Source organism: Bos grunniens, chromosome 11 (genome assembly GCF_055505025.1).
Source record: "Bos grunniens cultivar Pamir isolate PY7600 chromosome 11, Bosgru_T2T1.0, whole genome shotgun sequence".
In the NCBI taxonomy this organism is placed as follows: Eukaryota; Metazoa; Chordata; class Mammalia; order Artiodactyla; family Bovidae; genus Bos; species Bos grunniens.
The window spans coordinates 2,349,320-2,369,313 of NC_141175.1; the positions used below are offsets into that span (position 1 = coordinate 2,349,320).

The window sequence follows — 19,994 nt, forward strand, 5'->3', positions numbered from 1 at the left end:
GAAACACCTCTGAAGGCTTAAAGACTTGAATTTTAAAGAGATGCATTTTATACAGAAGGACCACACTTCTCTACTGGGGAATTTTAGCATCAGAGGAGTTGGGGGTGGAGGGGGTCTGGGTATATGCTTCAGCCTTTGTAAAATCCAGTAAAACCCAGTATGCAGCAGGCACCTGCCTCTCCGGTAGCCAGGCTGTGTGGGGGATGAGACTATGTAAGCTACCAGCGCTAATCCCTGTGTGTTCCAAGTAGCAGCAGGACGCCTGGGGATTTTCAGAACTGCAGGTCTTCGGCAGCCTCCAGAGCTGCTCAATCACGTGCAGGAGGGAGGGACAGGAACCTGCTTTAACAAACCTTCCAGCTGACCCAGGAGCAGGCTTCGGCCAGCACTGTCCAGGGACGTCCAGGCCCTGACCCCTGACTGCACGGGCTTTCCTGGGCAAGGAAGCTCGGCACCCCACCCCCTCCTGTGACAACCCTTTCTTCCTTGACCCCAGAGCCCATCGTGTCCACAGATCTCACCTCTCCCGGGACAGGAGCAAAGTCCCGGTGAGCTGCCTCTACTCAGGTCTTCAAAAGAGCCAGTCCAGGTGTCGGCAGCTGCAGTGGGGGGCTGGCACTGAGGGGAGCGGTGCGTGAGCGAGTCCAGCTTCCCTGCTCTCATCCTTGAGGACGCACAATACTCGTCGGGCTCCAGGCCCCGGCCACACCAGCACCTGTGGGCTCTCGTCCTCCGACCCAGCCTGCAGCAGGTGCTTCCGTGAGTCAGGTCTCCGGAGGAGGGAAGAGGCGGAGACAAGCAGGGGGCCCTGCAGGGCCTCGCCCCAGAAGGGTCTCACTCGGGACGCTACCGGCTTTTAAAATATTTCACGTAATTGATTACTTTTTGGCTGTGTTCTGCCTTTGATGCTGCGCACAGGCCCTAGTTCCGGTGAGCCAGGGCCTCTCCTGTTGCAGACGACGGCTCTAGGGTGCCTGGACTTCAGTAGTGGCAGAGCGTGGGTTCAGTGGCTCCGTGGCATAGGGGGTCTTCCCGGATCAGGGATTGAACCTGTGTCTCCTGCGTTGGCAGGTGGATTCTTTGCCACCGAGCCGCCAGGGAAGCCCTCTCAGTTTCATCTTTAACCACGGACGCTAAGAAATGGTTGCCTTTTCGCGCCCTGGAAACCTCAAATCTGCAGACTCTGTTTCCTTTCACGCCAAATGCGGCTGAGAGCAAGCTCCCCGAGTCACTGCCGTGGTTCCGACCTTTTTCCAAGTCACATGCTCGTGAGCAGCCTGCAAGCTCTCACAGGTCACAGAGAGCAATCTGACCACACATTCTGCCCCGGAGTATGGGGCGCCTTCCACCCTCCGACGGCAGTTCCTGACTTCTCTGACCTGCTACCTCACACTGGCGGAAAGGAGGTGCCCACTTCCGGGCTCACGTTCCCCTCTGCCCCGGGATCGTCCAGGCTGGTGGATCTCAAACCCAAGCAAGCACCAGGACTCCCCTACCGACCTGGTCAAAACACAGATGATGGGGCCTCCCCCAAGTCATTCGGTTCAGCAGGTGTGTGCGGGGCCCGGGAATCTGCATTCCTAACAAGGGGCTGATGCTTTTGCCGACGGCCCACAGACCCAGTGGCTTTGACAGTAACCACACTCCCCGACATCCACGGCTGAGACCAACAGCTGCACGTTTCTTGCTCACGCTGCAAGCTCCTGGCGGTCTGGCTGGGGACTCCCTCCGGGAACATGCTCGCTGGAGACACAGTCACTCCAGGAACACGGCTGCCGAGATGTAAGAGGGAACCACCAAGACTGCAGGAGCCACTCGCCACTTCCTCTCAGCGTCATCGGCTGTCACGAGCCAGGGGGCCAGGCAGTAGCGTCCTTCTCTGTTTAGCTGGACAGCAGAAGCGCGAGCCTGGGGACCTGGCACCCCTGCAGGGCAGCCAAGGCCTGAAGGACCAAGGATTGTGGAAACTCCCCTACGAGGCGGGAGGGCTGAGGTCTGGCCACAGCCCAAGGAAGGGCTCTCAGGGCACAGCTCTGTCTTCACAATGCCCCCTGCCACTTCTTCTGAGAAAGAGCTCCCTTGGCAGATGGTCCGGCCCATGCCTTCCTTCCACTTTCTGTGACCACGGCCAGGGTGTTGAGAGTTTCCACTGTCCTGAGACTGGGGTCACACAGCGATTTAACGCAGGGGAAGGCCCTGGTCACACTTAAGAAGACAGCCGATCACATCTGTTTACGCTGGAAACAGTCATCTTGATTTATTGAAAAACTATTACAATTATTCCTCTGTTACACAGGTTTAAAATATTTTAAAATACTCTTTCCTGGGCATTACAGTGGAAACGTATGAACACGTCTATTGGGTTTTCGGGAAATGTACAATATGTCGCTTGACATTCTATTTGAAAGGGCCTGATGTCCTAGAATATTTACCATAGGTTTTCTTTTGACCATTTTCCTTTTCTCTTCAATCAACATCTGTCCAATTATATAGATGAGGGGAAAAAAATAAAATTGCACCAAAAGAATTTCTGCAAATATAAGAAGTAATTTTATTGCAATATATCATAGCTAAGTGGTCTGGGGAGAATGGGACACGTTTTGACTCAGTACAAATTACAACAGCTTTGAAGGGACCAATGGAGAAGAGATTGACAGAATGAGAGGAGAACTTGGTGGGATGAGAAATCGAAATGGAATCACATGACCTAGACAACACCCACAGGGCGCCCCGTGGCAACGATCCGATATGGCTTTTCTATCGAAGAGATGAAGGACAGGGTCATTGGCAGACGCTGGCATCCTGGGTTCGGAAGAATCTCAAAGCCAGACTTTTCTTTGGCAAGAGCAAGACTCAATTTCCAGGGGATTCGGGAAATCCTCGTGGTGGTGGTGGGGGGCGACTCCTGGGTTGCTCTGCTGTGGTTTCCTAAGCTGGAACCGCGGTCCGATGGGGCAGGGTGGGCGGAGAACAGCACCAGGGCCGGGACCCACAACTCCTCCTGAGGGGGCTGCACAGGGCCCCAGGGCCCGTCTCGCTTCTCCCATCCTGGCAGGAAAGGGCATTGCACAAGGGCAGCTTTTCACAGTAAAGGAATCACCTTTCCTGCCAGCCCAGCAAGTCCTCGCCCTCGCGCGGTGAGGAGGACCGGTACTGGATGGAGCCTGGCTGGCCCGAGCGCCCGAGCACCCGAGACCCACGCCCAGCACATTCGCAGACGGAAATCCAAATTGCTTTCGTGGGGATGAGGCACAGCTGGCGGCCCCGGCGGGACTCACAGAGTTCATTGCACATTTGTCTGTCTGCCGAGGCCACACGGAGGGCAGCCCCGCTGAAGGCCACGTGCTGCCTCAATTCAGTTCTTGCAAAAAAAAAAAAAAAAACAAAAACAATGCAGAAATTAGCACCACAAACATTCGGCAACTGAATACAATCTGCCATCGTTACACTGTGGGAGGCGTCCGCATATTGTGTGTGTGTGTCTTCGGATCACAGACGCACAGCCTAAGAGTGGTACCCCGCCTGGAGCGGCATCGCTGCTGTCTGGGAGGAGGGCAGGGCCACGGGAGGGCAGGTGGCAAAAATCTAGATGGTGGCGGCGAGAGCCAGGAGGGAGAGAGATGGGGATGGGGAATGAGGCCCAGCAGGCAGCCCCAGGGCCACCTTAAGGAGATCTTAACACGTAGCACCACAAGAGGAGTGTAAACATAAGCACCAATTTTCACTGAATTATCATCGACAGAAAATGCGGTTTCCCTGCCCTGGACATTCTCCCATCAGGCTCTGCAGGAAGAAACATGGAAAAAGGAAGCAATTAAAATTAATTTAAGCCTGCGTTTTCATCTAAGTGCATGTGGAGAAGACAGAGTGTAAAATCCTTTTTCCTTTTTCTCCCCGTTTAAAAAAAAAATCCAGAGCTAATCAAAGGCCTATCTGAAAGGGGCACGGCCACCTGCTTTGTGAATGGTACGGTGAACGCTCTCTGCCTTTGGCAAGTTCCCAATTCATCACACGTCCTGGAGAGGGCGGGGGTGTGGACTGCCTCCCGGCACACACGCCCCGGCCGTTTTTCCAACTCTCCCAGTGGGACTGCAGCGGGGTTCACAGGCATGACTGAAAGTCAGGGACACTGAACATGCATGACAATACAATACAAATATTTACTTAAAACTCACAGAAACAGAAGCACCTTTAATCCATCGCAAAGGCACACACAGGATGGCATTTGGCCTGTGAATGGATCTTGTTAAAAACGGAGGCTCTGGAGGGTGGGGTGACCTTTACAAGGCTGGCCTCGGAACAAGGTTTGAAGGTCAGGGGACAATACGCATCTTCAAGTTGAATTTTTTTTTTTTTTTTTTAAAAAGGCTTGATCTCCAAATACGGCAGCCCTACCCTTCTCCGTGAAGACCATCCACGGGCTCGGTGGGGGGGCCCCGCTCCCTTCCCAGGGAGTGCGGCGTGGCCGGGACAGGGCTGCCGGAAGCAGGCGGCTGCTGGGCGTCTAGGTCATGTGATTCGGCTCCGGGGTGGGGGCGCGGACGCGGCTCTTTCCCTTTGCTCTCGTGCGGGGCAGCCCGGCGCCGTGGGAAGGGCAAGGGGCCCTCACTGTCCGGACGCCCGCAGGCGGCGCGCTGAGGTCACAAGGTTGCTCTTGGGGCCGGGCTCGCGGCTCCTAGCCCAGGAAGCAAGCCGGCCCCACTTCAAATCCAAATTTCTGTGACGCTTCACCGAAGTCGTTGAACATGATGTCGACGATGGGCACCTGCTCCACCTTGGGCGTGTCGATCTCCAGAACCGTCTTCTGATACCCTTTCTTCGTCTGCGGGGCGTGGGGCGGAGGGGAGAGGGATGGGTCAGCAAGGGGGTTCCACGTCCGCCACACCCTCCTGAGCTCCAAAACCCACCCCCAGCAGGATGACCGCTGTGGGAGTAGGCAGCTCAAGCCAGGACATCCATCCAGCCCCAACACTTGGGAGCAGGACGCAGTGTAGGGAGGCCATGCTGAGGGTCCCCAGCCCGTCGGGACCCACGCTTCCATCCCCACCAGCTGGGAGCACCCCCCATTGAGCCGCAGGGATCTGCCCCAGGGCAGTCCAGCCAGGATGAGTCAGCCCTCCCCAGCTCCAACCACTGCCTCACTCCCGTGAGCATCTGAGTTCCCGCCCAGCACCACCCTGGTGGACGTGAGCCCCACCTTCCGAGTGGGAGAGTGAACCCCCAGGGGTACAGAACTGCCCCAGGAGGGTTGGCTCCCCTCCCCCACCGGCCATGTCCCCCAGAATACATGGGAGCCTCCCACACCCAACCCTGAGCACCAGGACACCCGTCAGGGATGCACTGGCCCCGCCCCCGGCAGCTCCCCCAAGATGAGGGTCTGGGATCATCGCAGACGCCGCCTGCCGGCCTGTTCTGGACCAGTGGTCTTCTCTGCCTCGCCTGAGACCAGGTGTGGCCTCGATGGATCCGGTCCCAGGGAGGCTGTCCCTCCACCACCCAATCCCCCACAACGCGTGACTAGTCCAGGGAGAAGGCAGCACCTCCTGGGGCCTTGACCCCCTCCAGCAGGATGGCGTGGCCACGACCCTCTCAGGGAGGCCATAACCATCACCTGGGTGACCACAAAAAGCCCCCGGAGCCCCATGTGGCCCTGGCAAGGTGGTCAGTGAGTCCAGCTGCTAGGAGGTGGCCTCCACTGTCTGGGTGGCAGGCTTCAGTATGGCCCTGGTCCCTGATTTCCCGGTGGATCGCTCCTCGGGGGAAACCTGCCTGGTGAGGACAGCCTCAGGAGGGAGCTTCACATGTCAGTCGCTCAGCAACCTCAGGCACCTTCAGGGACTGACTGTGTGCGGCCCCAGACCCGATGGGGAAGCCTTACCCCCTGGGTGACTGTGTTGGGAGGTCATTAGGTCACTGGGATGGGGCCTCATGAATGGGATTCGTGCCCTTTTAAGAAGCAGCTGGAATGCTAGCTCTTAACCCTGTGTGAGAACAAGGGGAGATGGGGCGGCCATCTGCAGCCCGGGGGAGGGCCCCTACCAGCCCGGACATGAGCCTCCAGCACCGCAAGGATGACTGTGTGCTGTTGACAAGCCCCTGGTCAGCAGTGAACTGACCAGCAGCTCAAATAGACCAGGACAGATGCCGGGCCAGAGCCAGCCCGCTAAGCTACCCCACATTCGTCAACCTCCGAAACCAAATCGGGTGACTAAAATCCGCTGTTTTAGGTGCCAAATCTGGAGGGTAACTTGTTACTAGCAATGGATGACTACCGTACTTGCTGCAGCTCATTTTCCTCCACTGGAGGACGGGTAGCTGTGCTCCAAGGACGTGGAGAGGATGGGCAGAGCCTCATGAAACAGAGTTCCCGGCCCAGCCTCCATGAAGGTGCGTTTGGACTGAGCCTGGGAGCGACCTGCTCTGAGTTTCCTTCAGAATCTCCACAACCTGCAGACTCGCCTCCCCTTGGCCCTGCCTTCACAGGAAGGGAGCACCCTCAGCGGGCCAGGCTGGGACTGCTTGAACGCCAGGATCAACACTTCAGAGTCAAGCTGCGTCCTCCTGTGAGCTTGTTAGTACCGCTGGCTTCAGCCCGTCCCGGGGACAGAATTCAGGAGGCCGAGAGCGGGATAGAGAGCGGGATGCGGCATCTGCGTGGTTTAGGTGTATCTCGGGCAACTCTGACACGCGTGGGTCACGGTCATCGTCTGAGTAACACTATGTGAAGGACCTGTCCAGCGGCCAGGAGCTCAAGGGCACAGATGCCGTGGGCTCCCAGCAAACCGGCCGCGGCCTGGCCTGGGGGGAATACCAGCCCTCCACTGCCAGGGAAGGGGCTAAAGACCACTGCAGCCCTGTGGGTGCTGGGAGGGACTGGCGGGCAGCGGGGTTGGACTCAGGGCCCCCAGGGGGGATGCCGCCCTCGCCTCTTCACCCTCCCTTGGCTGGTCCAGCGAGGATGGTTCAGAGTCCACCCATCCCTCTACCCCAGCTCTGGCCCTGGTCCGACCACCACCCAGCAGGGGCTCGAGTGGATGGCTGCCCTGGGCCTCTGCTGTCACGGGGAGCCGGGCAGCCCAGCTTGCCTCTCCTCCACAAAGAGGCCTTGGCGGTGCCAGTGCCCGCCTCCTCCTCCCACCAGGGATGGCAGCGTGTGCCGAGCTGGCAGATGCTTCCTCCCGGATGGATGGGGCCCCAGGGCTGCAGTTATCAGAGCGCTCAGAGGGGCCTCCGTGAGCACTGGGCTCCATCACCCGTCACTCCTGAGGCATAAATAACCATCACGGGCTGGCAAAGGCCCCCCGGGGTGTGTGGAGCTGCATAGACCGCGGGATTTATGTGGCGGAGCTCCTGGGGCCTCCTGCCCAGTGATTCGAGCCTCTGCACTCAGTGGCCCCCCCACCAGGCTGCGCAGCTGCACCACACCGGAGTCCAAATCCCAGTGTCTTCGGTCCTCACTACAGTGTGGACCAAGCGGGCCTCCAGGGATGCAGGTCTCTCTGCCCCCAGCCTGCGTTCCTCGAGCCTCCGCCACGAGTGCCTGTGAGGGGTGTGACCTTTCAAGTCGTGGCTGCACTTCCGGCGGGTGGTGGCGTGGCGCGGGGTCAGCAGAGCACGGCTGCTGCAGGCCGTCCTCCAGAAGCGCCTGGCGCCCCAGCTCCGGGCTCCACCCGGCCCGGGCCTCCCCACGTCCCCTCTCCTGCCTGCCCGCTGAGCCCGTTTTCCCCATCAGCTGGGTTACTCTCTTTAGACACGACCTCTCCACCTTCTCAAAGACAGACTCTTTCCAGGAGTAAAAACATCAAGGGCCGAATGCAAATATTTCCATGATGCCAAGTCTTGCTTCTGTGCCTGAGGTGCCCGGAGGACCGGCATGGAGCACGGCAATGATCGCCAGGGTTCCTGGAGTCAAAGCAGCCGACTGCATCTGTGTTTCTCTCAAGGAGCAGCTCAGGGCCTGGATCTCACGTGGGCCTCGGGGTCGGGGTGCCTGGGCGGCAGGGCTGGCTTCGGCGGGCGGAGATGAGGAGCTCCTTCTGACCTTCTCTGTGACTCGGAACCTGTGACTGTCCATCCTGAAGCATGGTGGCCCCCTGCCGGGCACTCTTGTCCCCAGAGGGGCGCGTGGCAATGCCACCTGCCCCTTCACCCCAGACACATTTTCCCAGCATCCTTTCAGGGAACGGCCCCTCTTCTGGAAAACCAGTCTCCGCCCTTTACCAGGTGACGCGTATGGGCCAACCAGAGTGCTTCCCTTTCTGCCAGGGGAGCCGGGGAGCTCAGCCCCACTGCAGGCTCTGCCCCAGGGCTGACCCTCCTCCCCAAGTCCTCATTTCTCCTCCTCCTCCACCTGACTGCCTCACGCTCGGCAGCCCGAGCTGCCCCAAAATAGGAAGGGCGATGATTCTGGGCTCACGGCGGCTGAGCATGGCTCAGCGCTCCTCCAGCACATTCCTCCCGGAGCAGCCCTGTGAAACAGTGCTGTTCTTGTCTTCCTTTGTAGGAGGCAGACACCAGACAGGATTTTAGTTGGTGCCTCATGACCTCTGGAAGCAGCCTGGGGTTTGCGTCAGGAACGTGAGCAGATGCTGGACGACCAGGGCTTCCGGAGCTTTGGGTCCTTTTTCCCGGGGTATCCTGCATCCCTTGACCTCAGGGAGGCTCCCGCTCTGCACAGGCCACGGTGAGGTCCAAAGGACCGACCCACACCAAGGCCAGGGGCCAGGGCATCTGGGTGGGGGCGGCTGCCCCACAGGGCACCCTGGCCCCATGCCTGCCCTGCACACACTCACCTCTAATCCCCAACGAACCCTGGGGGTTGTAACTAGATCCTTTTTTGGGAAGAAGGACTGGAGCTCCCACAGCCGAATGGCCCAGGCCAGTCCCAGCAGAGCAGCCAGGGGAGGAGGCAAGATGTGAGCCTGGTTCCACCTGAGTCCTGCTCTTAGCAATGGGTCAGCACCTGCCTTCCTGCCGGCCCGCTGGGCTCACCCCAGACACCCCAGGCTGGCCAGGTGGCCAGTCTACCTTGACGGACCTTAGGGAGAACCCTCAGATCCCACATGCCCCGACAGCATGGGACGCGAATGCAAAGGCAGGAGCAATGGCTGCTCGCAAGCAGGCAGAGGCAGCTTTGTGCCCGGGATGCCTGCCCCCAGCTGGGGACGCTTGTGACCAGCTCTGACACATGCCCTGGCCGCTCTGTTCAACAAGAGGGTTGGAGCCAAGTGTAAAAACCTCCAGAACCAAGAAGAACCAGAACGGATGCAGATGGTTTACTCCATGTGGAAATCCATGGGAAGGGCCCCAACTGGGACTGGGTCTTAGGATGGAGGGAAGGGCTTCCTGACCATAAGATGGGAGGCTGGAGCCTTCCAGAGGAGGGTGTCCACAGAGGCCGGCACCATGCAGCGGGCCCTGGACACCCAGCAGGGCAGAGCCTACACTAGCCAAGTCCCCTGAGGGAGCCAGGCCGGGCAGGGACCTCGGGCAGGGTCTCTGGAAGCAGGTCGTGAGAGGTCAGGGGTCAGACGTCAGAGGTGGCAGTATAGACCAGCAGGATGGTGATTTCTGGTGACCCCCCCGACCTCCAGCCTTGGACAGGCCACACGGGAGGCCCATCTGAGGGTTTTACCAGGACTGGGCCCCGTGCACGGCTGCGCTAAACGTCTCTCAGGATCCCAGGACAGAAGGACCCAGCTCAGTTCTAGGGGCTGACCCTCACTCTGGGGGGCACATGTAGGGGTGCAGGGGGGCAAGCACAGGTCCAAGGAGTGAAGGCAGCCTAGCCCTGGGCGGCCTCTCGGGCCTGAGCAGAGCATCCTTCCTAGAGGGCGGCACGGGGTCCAGGGAGCGGACCCAGTGTGGGCTGGGGATGTCACGAGTGGGCAGTTCCACTGCCTGCTGTCTGCAGACATCTCCCAGGATGGCCATGTTCTCAGGGGCTCAGCCTCAGCTCCGGCCAGTCCCCAAAAGTGGAGGTGTCTCAACTTCCAAATCGGATCAAGAGCCCTTCACGGCATCCCAGGCTTCAGGGACCCGGGCTTGGACTCTCCAACCCCAGCACCTCAGGAAGGTCTGGCTGTGGGCTATGGAATTCCATGTCCACTAGCCATGGCCAGCCCTCACTGCACCCAGTGCCCATCACATGGCAGGTGCCCAGGAAACTCATGTCAAGCAAATGACCGCACCATATGAGACGTGTCCGGCCCTGCCCCGCCCCACCCCGCCTGAGCGCAGACACTCACGGCGCAGCCGTCCACCAGGGCGCGGATGTAGGGGCTGTTGTCATATGACATCTCCTCGTCGTTGGAGCCCAGGAAGCGCATGGCCTTGTCATAGCTGCCCGTGGCGGCGTCCTGCCAGGCCACCGACTGGTAGCAGTTGTAGGTGATGTTCTGGTGGGCGGAGGCGCTGAGCAGCCGCAGGAAGGTCATCTGGACGACGCCCACGGGGTTGCCCTCGGCGTCCACATAGGAGAGCTGCAGGGCGACAGGACGGGGGCTCAGCGGGGTGGGGACACATGGCCACCCAAGGCCCCTCGTCCACATGGGCAGGCTTGGGAGCTTCAGCCCTGAGCTGTCTCCTCTGGAAAGGAGCCACACACCTGGGCCCCCAGGCCAGCACTCACTGGCTCTCTGGGGGGTTCCCTGGAACACAGTGAACCCCACCTCGTTTCCTTCAAGGACCCAAGTAACCCACCCACTCCTTCTTGCCTGGCTGGTCCCTACTCAGCCTCCGGGGCCTGACTCATATGCTTCCTCTTCCAGGAAGCCTGCCTGGGTTAGATGTCCTCGCCCAGCGTGGCCTGGCTCAGTGTCCGTCTCTCCTAATGGCTGTACAGCCCTCCATACCAGCACTGGACTGCTGTGTTGGGGTCCCTGGGGCCTGGTCTCTGGCCCTCCTTGGACCGAGAGTGCCCTGAGCACAGGAGCTTGGCGTGCACATCCTGTCTCTGTGCCCTGAGGCAGCATAAGGAAGGTGCTCACTAGATGATGCTGACCACTGGTTGGTCGCCATGATGTACAAAGACATGACCGGGGCCGTGAGAACTGGACACAGAAAGGGCAGGAGGCCTTGGAGAGGGACGGGCCGGTTGGGCGTGAGATATGTGGTGCTTGGCCAGCAGACGGGACAGCCAGCCTGTGAGAGGGTCACGGGCCATATGGCCAAGAGCCAGAGGCCTGGAGGGACTGGGCACTTCTCTGAGCACAGGGGGAAGGCCTCTGCTGACCCCTCCCCGGGCGTGGACCCAGGGGAGAGCACAGCCAGTGTGGAGGCCTAGGGGTCAAGGGGTCAGCCTTGCCCACGTGAGCGGGCAGCCTGAAGTCAGGGCGAGACACCCAGGAGAGAGGGCAGGCTGGTTCCCAAGTGACTCCTTGGCATCACGGGCTGGGAGCTCAGTGGGCCGGTGCCGGGCGCCCTGAGGGACAGATCAGCTTCTGCACCTTCTCAATAGCGGCTCTGTGAGCTGCTGTGCCCGGCAGGGGTGGGGGTTCCCAAATCCCTGGGATGAGGCAGGTCTCTCCTCCCCTAAAGGCCCTCCTCTCGGACCCAGCAGAGCGAGCTCGGCCCGTCCTGGGTCCCCATCCGACAGGGGTGGGCTAACATCAGGGCCTGACACCCTAGGTCCTCCTGACACACAGCTGCTCCACCGCTGCTCTGGCTCAGACCCCGGCGCCTGGCTCAGCCAGGCAAGCGCACTGGCTGCCCCCAAGCACACAGAGGCAGCTTGGTGCCCGGGATGCCTGCCCCCGGTCGGGGACGCCTGTGACCAGCTCTGACACACGCCCTGGCCATTCTGTTCAATAAGAGGGTTAGAGCCAAGTGTAAATCCTCAGGAACCAAGAAGAGCCAGAAAGGATTACAGACCGTCTACTCTATGTGGAAATCCACGGGAAGGGCCCCAAACACCCGTGCTGATCACACGAGGGGCACTTGAAGTCACTACTGTCCTTGTATTTAGAGATCTCTGTGTGAGGATGGCTGATGGCGGCGAGCCAGGCCCGGCCTCCTGCTCCTCCCCACCCGGGCGGGGAGAGCGCAGAGCGGCCAGCCAGCTCCCCACGTGGCCGCCGGCCACCACCTCCAGCTGGACCTTGAGGAGAGAGAGGGGATACCAACCGCGGTCTGGGCTGTCGGCGTTCCTCCTGGAGGGAAGGTGACTGACTGGAGGCAGGAGGCATGCGCACAGAGGCGGGGGCAGTGCTGCACACAGAAGGACCTGAAGCTCCGGAGCCGGGCAGAGGTGAGGCCCGGGCTCTGCCCACCCCGAGCCCTACGCTGGCATCTCAGAGCCCTGGGTGAGCCCTCCCCTCCTGGGGAAAGGGGCCGTGCAGCGTCCCCTTGGTGACGCCCAGGGCAGCCGGCTGGGAAAAGCGCCTGTTTCTTTGGGGGGGAACCGCGTCTATGCCCTGTGAAGCCCACTGTGATGGTCACAGGCAGCTAGAAACGATGCGGCCGGAACGTGGAGGAGACGCGTGGCCATCCCCGGAACCGTCCCTCACCTCCGGCCTTGGTCAACTGTCCGCGAAGCAGGACGTAAGGAGGAGGTGGGCTCGGGCCGGCAGCTGAGAGCGAGTGCTCTGCGCCCTCGTCCATGGAATCAGGCGGTGGGCATGGGGGTGAGGGCCCCTGGCTGGAGAAGCCCACCAACACGGCTGCAGAAGGGGCCTGGCCCCAGCCCCTCCTCCTCCTCAGTCCTGCGCCCACCCACCAGCATCCGCCGGGCTCAAGTGCCCTGGGCACTGCCTTCCCAAGGGGTACCCACTTCAGGTCCTTCTGCATGCCAGAGGCTCTGTCCTGAGGACAGCCCCAAGGCGGCACGGGGAGGAGAGCCAGCAGGAAGGAGGGGGAGAGGGTGCCTGGGTGTCTGCCCAGAGACAGAGGAAGCCCACGACAAGGCAAGGCGAGTGCAAACTTTGTGTCTAGAAAGAGCTTCGGTGACCGGGGCTCGAGGACACGGGGCGTGAGCTGTTAACAGTGAGCACGTAGCACCTCGGGGTCTGGATCAGGGTCCCCAGGGTGGACTGGTGGAAGGCCCTGCTCTGAGTCCCGGGGGAGAGCGGCCCTGGGCCCCTGGGGAGCCAACTGAGGGCGGAGGGTCAGGTCAGGCCCACACCCTGGACCCGAGAGCTGCTTCTGAGAGACAAGTATGTCCTTCCAGGGCGGCCAGGCAGACCCTGGCGGAGGAGGGGACGCAGGAAGCGAGGGGCTCTGGTGGCACCTGCAGTGTGGCCGCGTCTGGAACCTGGGCCTTGAGCTCATCGGGAAGGGGCACAGAACTCTGTGCTGGGCTCCAGAAATGGGCCCGAGTCAAAGGCCCAGAACATTCTGGAGGGGAAAACGCCCTCCCGGGCGGAAGCAACCACAGCCCCAGGGGATCGGGCGCAACGGGCCCCAGTCTCTCGACCCCTGGAGACCCACGAGGTCCAGTCCTTTGGAGGGACGCCAGCTGCCTGCACCTCCAGATAGACCGCTTAAGACTGGGTCCCCAGAAGTCAGCACGGGGACCAGCACGACTGTGTGGGACACAGCGGAGGAGCCCGCGGCCCCTCGGCCCCGGCCGCAGCAAGGGCGGGCCCGGGACATGAGCCCCGGAGGGGCTGGACGGCCTAACAGGCCGGGGCTCACTCCATCTGAGCTGCCCGCTAGGACTGAGCTAAATACACCCTCCACTCCTGGGGTCTGTGGTCTCGGTTCCTGGCAGACCCAGCCGGGGGCTCTGAAAGCCAGCCTCACGCCCTCCACCTGATCAGACAGCTGTCCAGCTGCCCTCGGCTAGAGTGGACCCCCGTCGGCGCGGCAGGAGGGGCCAGCCTGAGCCTGGCGGTCATGGTGGCGGAGCAGTTTGGCCAAAGGGCGAGAGCAGGTGAGGCGCTGGGGGTCCGTCCCATGCACAGCCGCGCCCGGCCGAGCCGCAAGCAGGCAGCCCCGGGGCCACTTACCAGCGACCCTCGCTTGTACTGACTGTACCAGGTGGAGGGCTGCTCTTTGGGCCAGCGGGCCATTTTACTCTGCAAGATACGAAACGGGCGGGTTTAAACCACACCGCACGCTCGGCAGAGGCCGTCTTACCAGTTTGCCACGCTTGAATTCACTGAACCAGGAACCCGGGTTTTCTTTGGGCCAAGAAGTGATTCTGGCCTAAACATCGAGGGGGGAGGCAGGGGAGGGAGAGAAACAGAGAGAACGAGAGCGTTACTTCTGCCTCCTCGAGAGACACAGGTGCGCCGTCTCCCCGCCGAGCGGAGCAGCTGCGACGGCCGGCCGGCCCTTCCGGCGCCCCCCAGGACAGGCCTGTGACCACTGTGGGGACTGGCCCTGGCGCTTTCCAGGGGTCAGCACCGGCTCCACGGGCAGGATCAGAGTTTGCATCTGATCGCTTCCATGTGTCCAGCACCGAGTACAGAGCCTTGTGCTTGGCGACTGCAGAGACACGCCCCTGGAGCGGATGAATGAACGAAGGGGTGGGCGCACGGCTGCTCCTGCATCTCATCCGGGGGAGGACAGGAAAGACAATAGGGCCAGTTACTGCTGACGCGCTGAGGGCACCCCAAGGGCATCCTCTCATCTGACCCCCCCACCTAGGGGTGATCTAGGAGCGCAGCTTCATCTCCAAGGCCTCTCCCTGGGAACAGAGCGGGCAGGAGACCCTCCCAGGGTCCAGCCAGGGGTGAGGTACACATGCGTTTCCCGCCTGTGACGTGCGCTTTGGTGGCACATGTGGTGTGTGTGCCGAGCGGGCGGTGGTCATCCTCTCCGGGGAGATTGCCTGTGAGTCCAGCCTGTTCCCAGCTGTCCCTCTGGTCCCCTGCCTGTGCCGCGGGTCCTGGGCCCCATCCCCGGCTCTTCTCCTGCACTGGGCTCGCGCAGGGGAGCCCGAGCAGTCGCCCCAGGGGTGGGCCAGCGTGTCCAGCCCGCCTCCCGTCCTGCAGGCTCTGCCCCCAGTTCTGAGTCTCTGCTCTCGGTGCTGCGCTTGGCTAGCATGAGGGCCGCGTCCTCCCAGAGCAGGAGCGGGGCTGCAGGCAGGGGCAGGCCTCACCCAGACCTCTCCCGCTGCCAAGGGGGCCCTGCAGCCCGGGCGACTGGGCACAACGTTTCCACCCGCCCGAGGCTCCCAGCCTGTGGGCCCGTGGAGGTCAGCACACGAGCAGAGGAACAGCAAGGAGCCGCGGGGCTCACTCAGTGCCCCAAGCCCAGCGTCCGCCCGGCTCCACCACCCGGGAAGGCTCCCGGGGTTTCCCCTGGCTCCCCGGGAGTGAGGCCGTCTGCAGAGGACAGACAGCAACACAGGGAAGTGGAACAGCTTTTTTCCACCTGAATTTTCCCCGGGGCCTCCGTCAGAGGCAGGGCCGGGGGCTGGGTTTCCTCGTGACCCACAGGGATCTTGCTGTCAGGAGTGCGTTTCCCCAGGATTTAAAATCCCAGGTCGGGGGAGAGCGAGCATGAGCCAGGGTCCCTGCTGTGCCTGTCAGCGCAGGGCCTGCTCCTGTGGCCCCCGGGGGCACCGGCGCTCCCCGTGGGGATCGTGAACCTCAGGGACGGGCGCCGCGGCTGCTCCCCTCGAGGGAAGCGGCTCTGGGCGTTGAGGCCGCTGGAAAGTCGAGGACATGGGTGCCCGACTCCTGCCGGGGGTGACCCTGGACCTGCGCAGCTCCAGGAACTGGCCGCCTTCAGTTTGTGGCAGGGACGGGGAGCCGTAGGGGTGTAACATCATGGAGGAGAGTGTCCAGGAGGTGCAGAGGGCACCGTGGCCCAAGACTGCACCATCTTCCCAGCTAGAGCCCTCGCCCTCCTTCCTCAGCTGCCCTGGGCCAAAGAGAGCCCGGCTTCCAATGCATGCTTGAGAGAAGGCGACATATGCCAGAGACACACGCCTGTCCCTGCATGACATCCACACGCCACCCACACGCCACCCACATGCCATCCACATGCCACCCACACGCCATCCACATGCCATCCACATGCCACCCACACGTCATCCACATGCCACCCACACGCCATCCACATGCCACCTACATGTCATCCACACGCCACTCACACGCCATCCACACGTCACTCACGCCATACACGTGCCATCCACACACCACCCACGTGCCACCTACATGCCACCCACACTTCACCCACATCCACATGCCACCCACATCACCCACACGCCATCCACTGCCATCCATCTGTCACCCGTACATCACGCACATGCCACCCACACGCCACCCACATGCCATCCACACGCCACCCATGTGCCATCCACACGCCACCCATGTGCCATCCACACGCCACCCACATGCCACCCACACACCATCCACTGCCATCCATCTGTCACCCGTACATCATGCACATGCCACCCACACGCCACCCACACACCATCCACCCATCACCCACACGCCACCCACACACCACCCACATGCCATCCACATGCCACCCACGTGCCACTCACACACTATCAACACACCACCTACATGCCACCCACATGCCACCCTCGTGCCACCCACACGCCACTCATATGCTATCCACAAGCCACCCACACACCATCCACATGCCACCCACACACCATCCACATGCCACCCACACGCCATCCACACGCCACCCACGTGCCATCCACATGCCACCCATGTGCCATCCACATGCCACCCACACACCATCCACCTGCCACCCACACACCATCCATGTGCCACTCACGCCATCCACATGCCACCCACACTTCACCCACATCACCCACACACCATCCACTGCCATCCACCTGTCACCTACACATCACCCACATGCCACCCACACGTCACCCACACACCATCCACACACACTGGTTTACACCTGTCCACACACACAGACGCCACCACAGACCCGAGGTCTCTAAAAGACCACTGGTGATTCAGGTTGACACCTTACAAAATCTCCATGGATCAGAACCTCACTAAACAGACTATAAAGGAATGCATCACACTCAGGAGCAAATACCCTAGAAGCTGCCACTAAGAACTTCAGCAAATGCCACCTTCTACAAGATGTATTTGGGTTACTTGGCCCTTAAAGTCCTTTCATGGGCTTCAGGCTGGTCTGAGGTCAGGACTACAGGGTCATTTTGGGAAGCATCTGACCAACCAGTGGTGGAAATCCCAGCTAGGGGGTAGTCGGGGGAAGATACCCATGAGCCAGGCACTCCTCAAACCTCCACACACGAGACTGAGCCAAGCCCGTCCCATCCCTAGCAGTTTCTCCTCAAAGGAAACTCAAGTCTATTCTGGAGGAGATCAGTGGAGAAATAACTCAAAAAAGAGTGAAGGGATGCAGGCAAAGCAAAAACAATACCCAGCTGTGGATGTGACTGGTGATGGAAGCAAGGTCCGATGCTGTAAAGAGCAATACTGCGCAGGAACCTGAAATGTCAGGTCCATGAATCAAGGCAAATTGGAAGTGGTCAAACAAGAGATGGCAAGAGTGAATGTCGACATTCTAGGAATCAGTGAACTGAAACGGACTGGAATGGGTGAATTTAACTCAGATGACCATTATATCTACTACTGTGGGCAGGAATCCCTCAGAAGGAATGGAGTAGCCATCATGGTCAACAAAAGAGTCTGAAATGCAGTACTTGGATGCAATCTCAAAAACGACAGAATGATCTCTGTTCGTTTCCAAGGCAAACCATTCAATATCACAGTAATCCATGTCTATGCCCCAACCAGTTATGCTGAAGAAGCTGAAGTTGAATGGTTCTATGAAGACCTACAAGACCTTTTAGAACTAACACCCAAAAAAGATGTCCTTCTCATTATAGGGGACTGGAATGCAAAAGTAGGAAGTCAAGAAACACCTGGAGTAACAGGCAAATTTGGCCTTGGAATACGGAATGAAGTAGGGCAAAGACTAATAGAGTTTTGCCAAGAAAATGCACTGGTCATAACAAACACCCTCTTCCAACAACACAAGAGAAGACTCTATACACGGACATCACCAGATGGTCAACACCAAAATCAGATTTGATTATATTCTTCGCAGCCAAAGATGGAGAAGCTCTATACAGTCAACAAAAACAAGACCAGGAGCTGACTGTGGCTCAGACCATGAACTCCTTATTGCCAAATTCAGACGTAAATTGAAGAAAGTGGGGAAAACCACTAGACAATTCAGATATGACCTAAATCATATCCCTTATGATTATACAGTGGAAGTGAGAAATAGATTTAAGGGCCTAGATCTGATAGATAGAGTGCCTGACGAGCTATGGAATGAGGTTCGTGACATTGTACAGGAGACAGGGATCAAGACCATCCCCATGGAAAAGAAATGCAAAAAAGCAAAATGGCTGTCTGAGGAGGCCTTACAAATAGCTGTGAAAAGAAGAGAAGCGAAAAGCAAAGGAGAAAAGGAAAGATATAAACATCTGAATGCAGAGTTCCGAAGAACAGCAAGAAGAGATAAGAAAGCCTTCCTCCGCGATCAATGCAAAGAAATAGAGGAAAACAACAGAATGGGAAAGACTAGAGATCTCTTCAAGAAAATCAGAGATACCAAAGGAACATTTCATGCCAAGATGGGCTCGATAAAGGACAGAAATGGTATGGACCTAACAGAAGCAGAAGATGTTAAGAAGAGATGGCAAGAATACACAGAAGAACTGTACAAAAAAGATCTTCACGACCCAGATAATCACGATGGTGTGATCACTGACCTAGAGCCAGACATCCTGGAATGTGAAGTCAAGTGGGCCTTAGAAAGCATCACTACGAACAAAGCTAGTGGAGGTGATGGAATTCCAGTGGAGCTACTTCAAATCCTGAAAGATGATGCTGTGAAAGTGCTGCACTCAATATGCCAGCACATTTGGAAAACTCAGCAGTGGCCACAGGACTGGAAAAGGTCAGTTTTCATTCCAATCCCAAAGAAAGGCAATGCCAAAGAATGCTCAAACTACCACACAATTGCACTCATCTCACACGCTAGTAAAGTAATGCTTAAAATTCTCCAAGCCAGGCTTCAGCAATATGTGAACCGTGAACTTCCAGATGTTCAAGCTGGTTTTAGAAAAGGCAGAGGAACCAGAGATCAAATTGCCAACATCTGCCGGATCATGGAAAAAGCAAGAAAGTTCCAGAAAAACATCTATTTCTGCTTTATTGACTATGCCAAAGCCTTTGACTGTGTGGATCACAATAAACTGTGGAAAATTCTGAAAGAGATGGGAATACCAGACCACCTGACCTGCCTCTTGAGAAATCTGTATGCAGGTCAGGAAGCAACAGTTAGAACTGGACATGGAACGACAGACTGGTTCCAAATAGGAAAAGGAGTATGTCAAGGCTGTATATTGTCACCCTGTTTATTTAACTTATATGCAGAGTACATCATAAGAAATGCTGGACTGGAAGAAACACAAGCTGGAATCAAGATTGCCAGGAGAAATATCAATAACCTCAGATATGCAGATGATACCACCCTTATGGCAGAAAGTGAAGAGGAACTCAAAAGCCTCTTGATGAAGGTGAAAATGGAGAGTGAAAAAGTTGGCTTAAAGCTCAACATTGAGAAAATGAAGATCATGGCATCCGGTCCCATCACTTCATGGGAAATAGATGGGGAAACAGTGTCAGACTTTATTTTTCTGGGCTCCAAAATCACTGCAGATGGTGACTGCAGCCATGAAATTAAAAGATGCTTACTCCTTGGAAGGAAAGTTATGACCAACCTAGATAGCATATTCAAAAGCAGAGATATTACTTTGCCAACAAAGGTTCGTCTAGTCAAGGCTATGGTTTTTCCTGTGGTCATATATGGATGTGAGGGTTGGACTGTGAAGAAGGCTGAGCACCGAAGAATTGATGCTTTTGAACTGTGGTGTTGAAGAAGACTGGTGAGAGTCCCTTGGACTGCAAGGAGATCCAACCAGTCCACCCTAAAGGAGATCAGCCCTGGGATTTCTTTGGAAGGAATGATGCTAAAGCTGAATCTTCAGTACTTTGGCCACCTCATGCGAAGAGTTGACTCATTGGAAAAGA

The 19,994-nt window shown here is 58.5% G+C and overlaps 1 protein-coding gene across 4 annotated transcripts in view; it reads right to left on the reverse strand.

Annotated features, from left to right (window-relative positions):
* Positions 1-2,527: 2,527 nt before the first annotated feature.
* Positions 2,528-19,994, reverse strand: part of COL5A1 (collagen type V alpha 1 chain) — a 148,134-nt gene continuing 130,667 nt past the window's right edge. For 2 of the 4 annotated variants that reach the window (XM_086323390.1, XM_086323392.1), the window contains exons 64-66: positions 14,077-14,145; positions 10,248-10,481; positions 2,528-4,822 (exon numbers count right to left, since the gene is read on the reverse strand). In XM_086323390.1, coding sequence (XP_086179516.1) covers positions 4,676-4,822; positions 10,248-10,481; positions 14,077-14,145 — 450 coding nt within the window. In that variant the 3' untranslated portion in view covers positions 2,528-4,675. Of the gene's footprint in view, positions 4,823-10,247; positions 10,482-13,946; positions 14,146-19,994 lie in introns of all 4 variants that reach the window. The other 2 variants (XR_015135702.1, XM_086323391.1) reach the window with 2 other exon arrangements.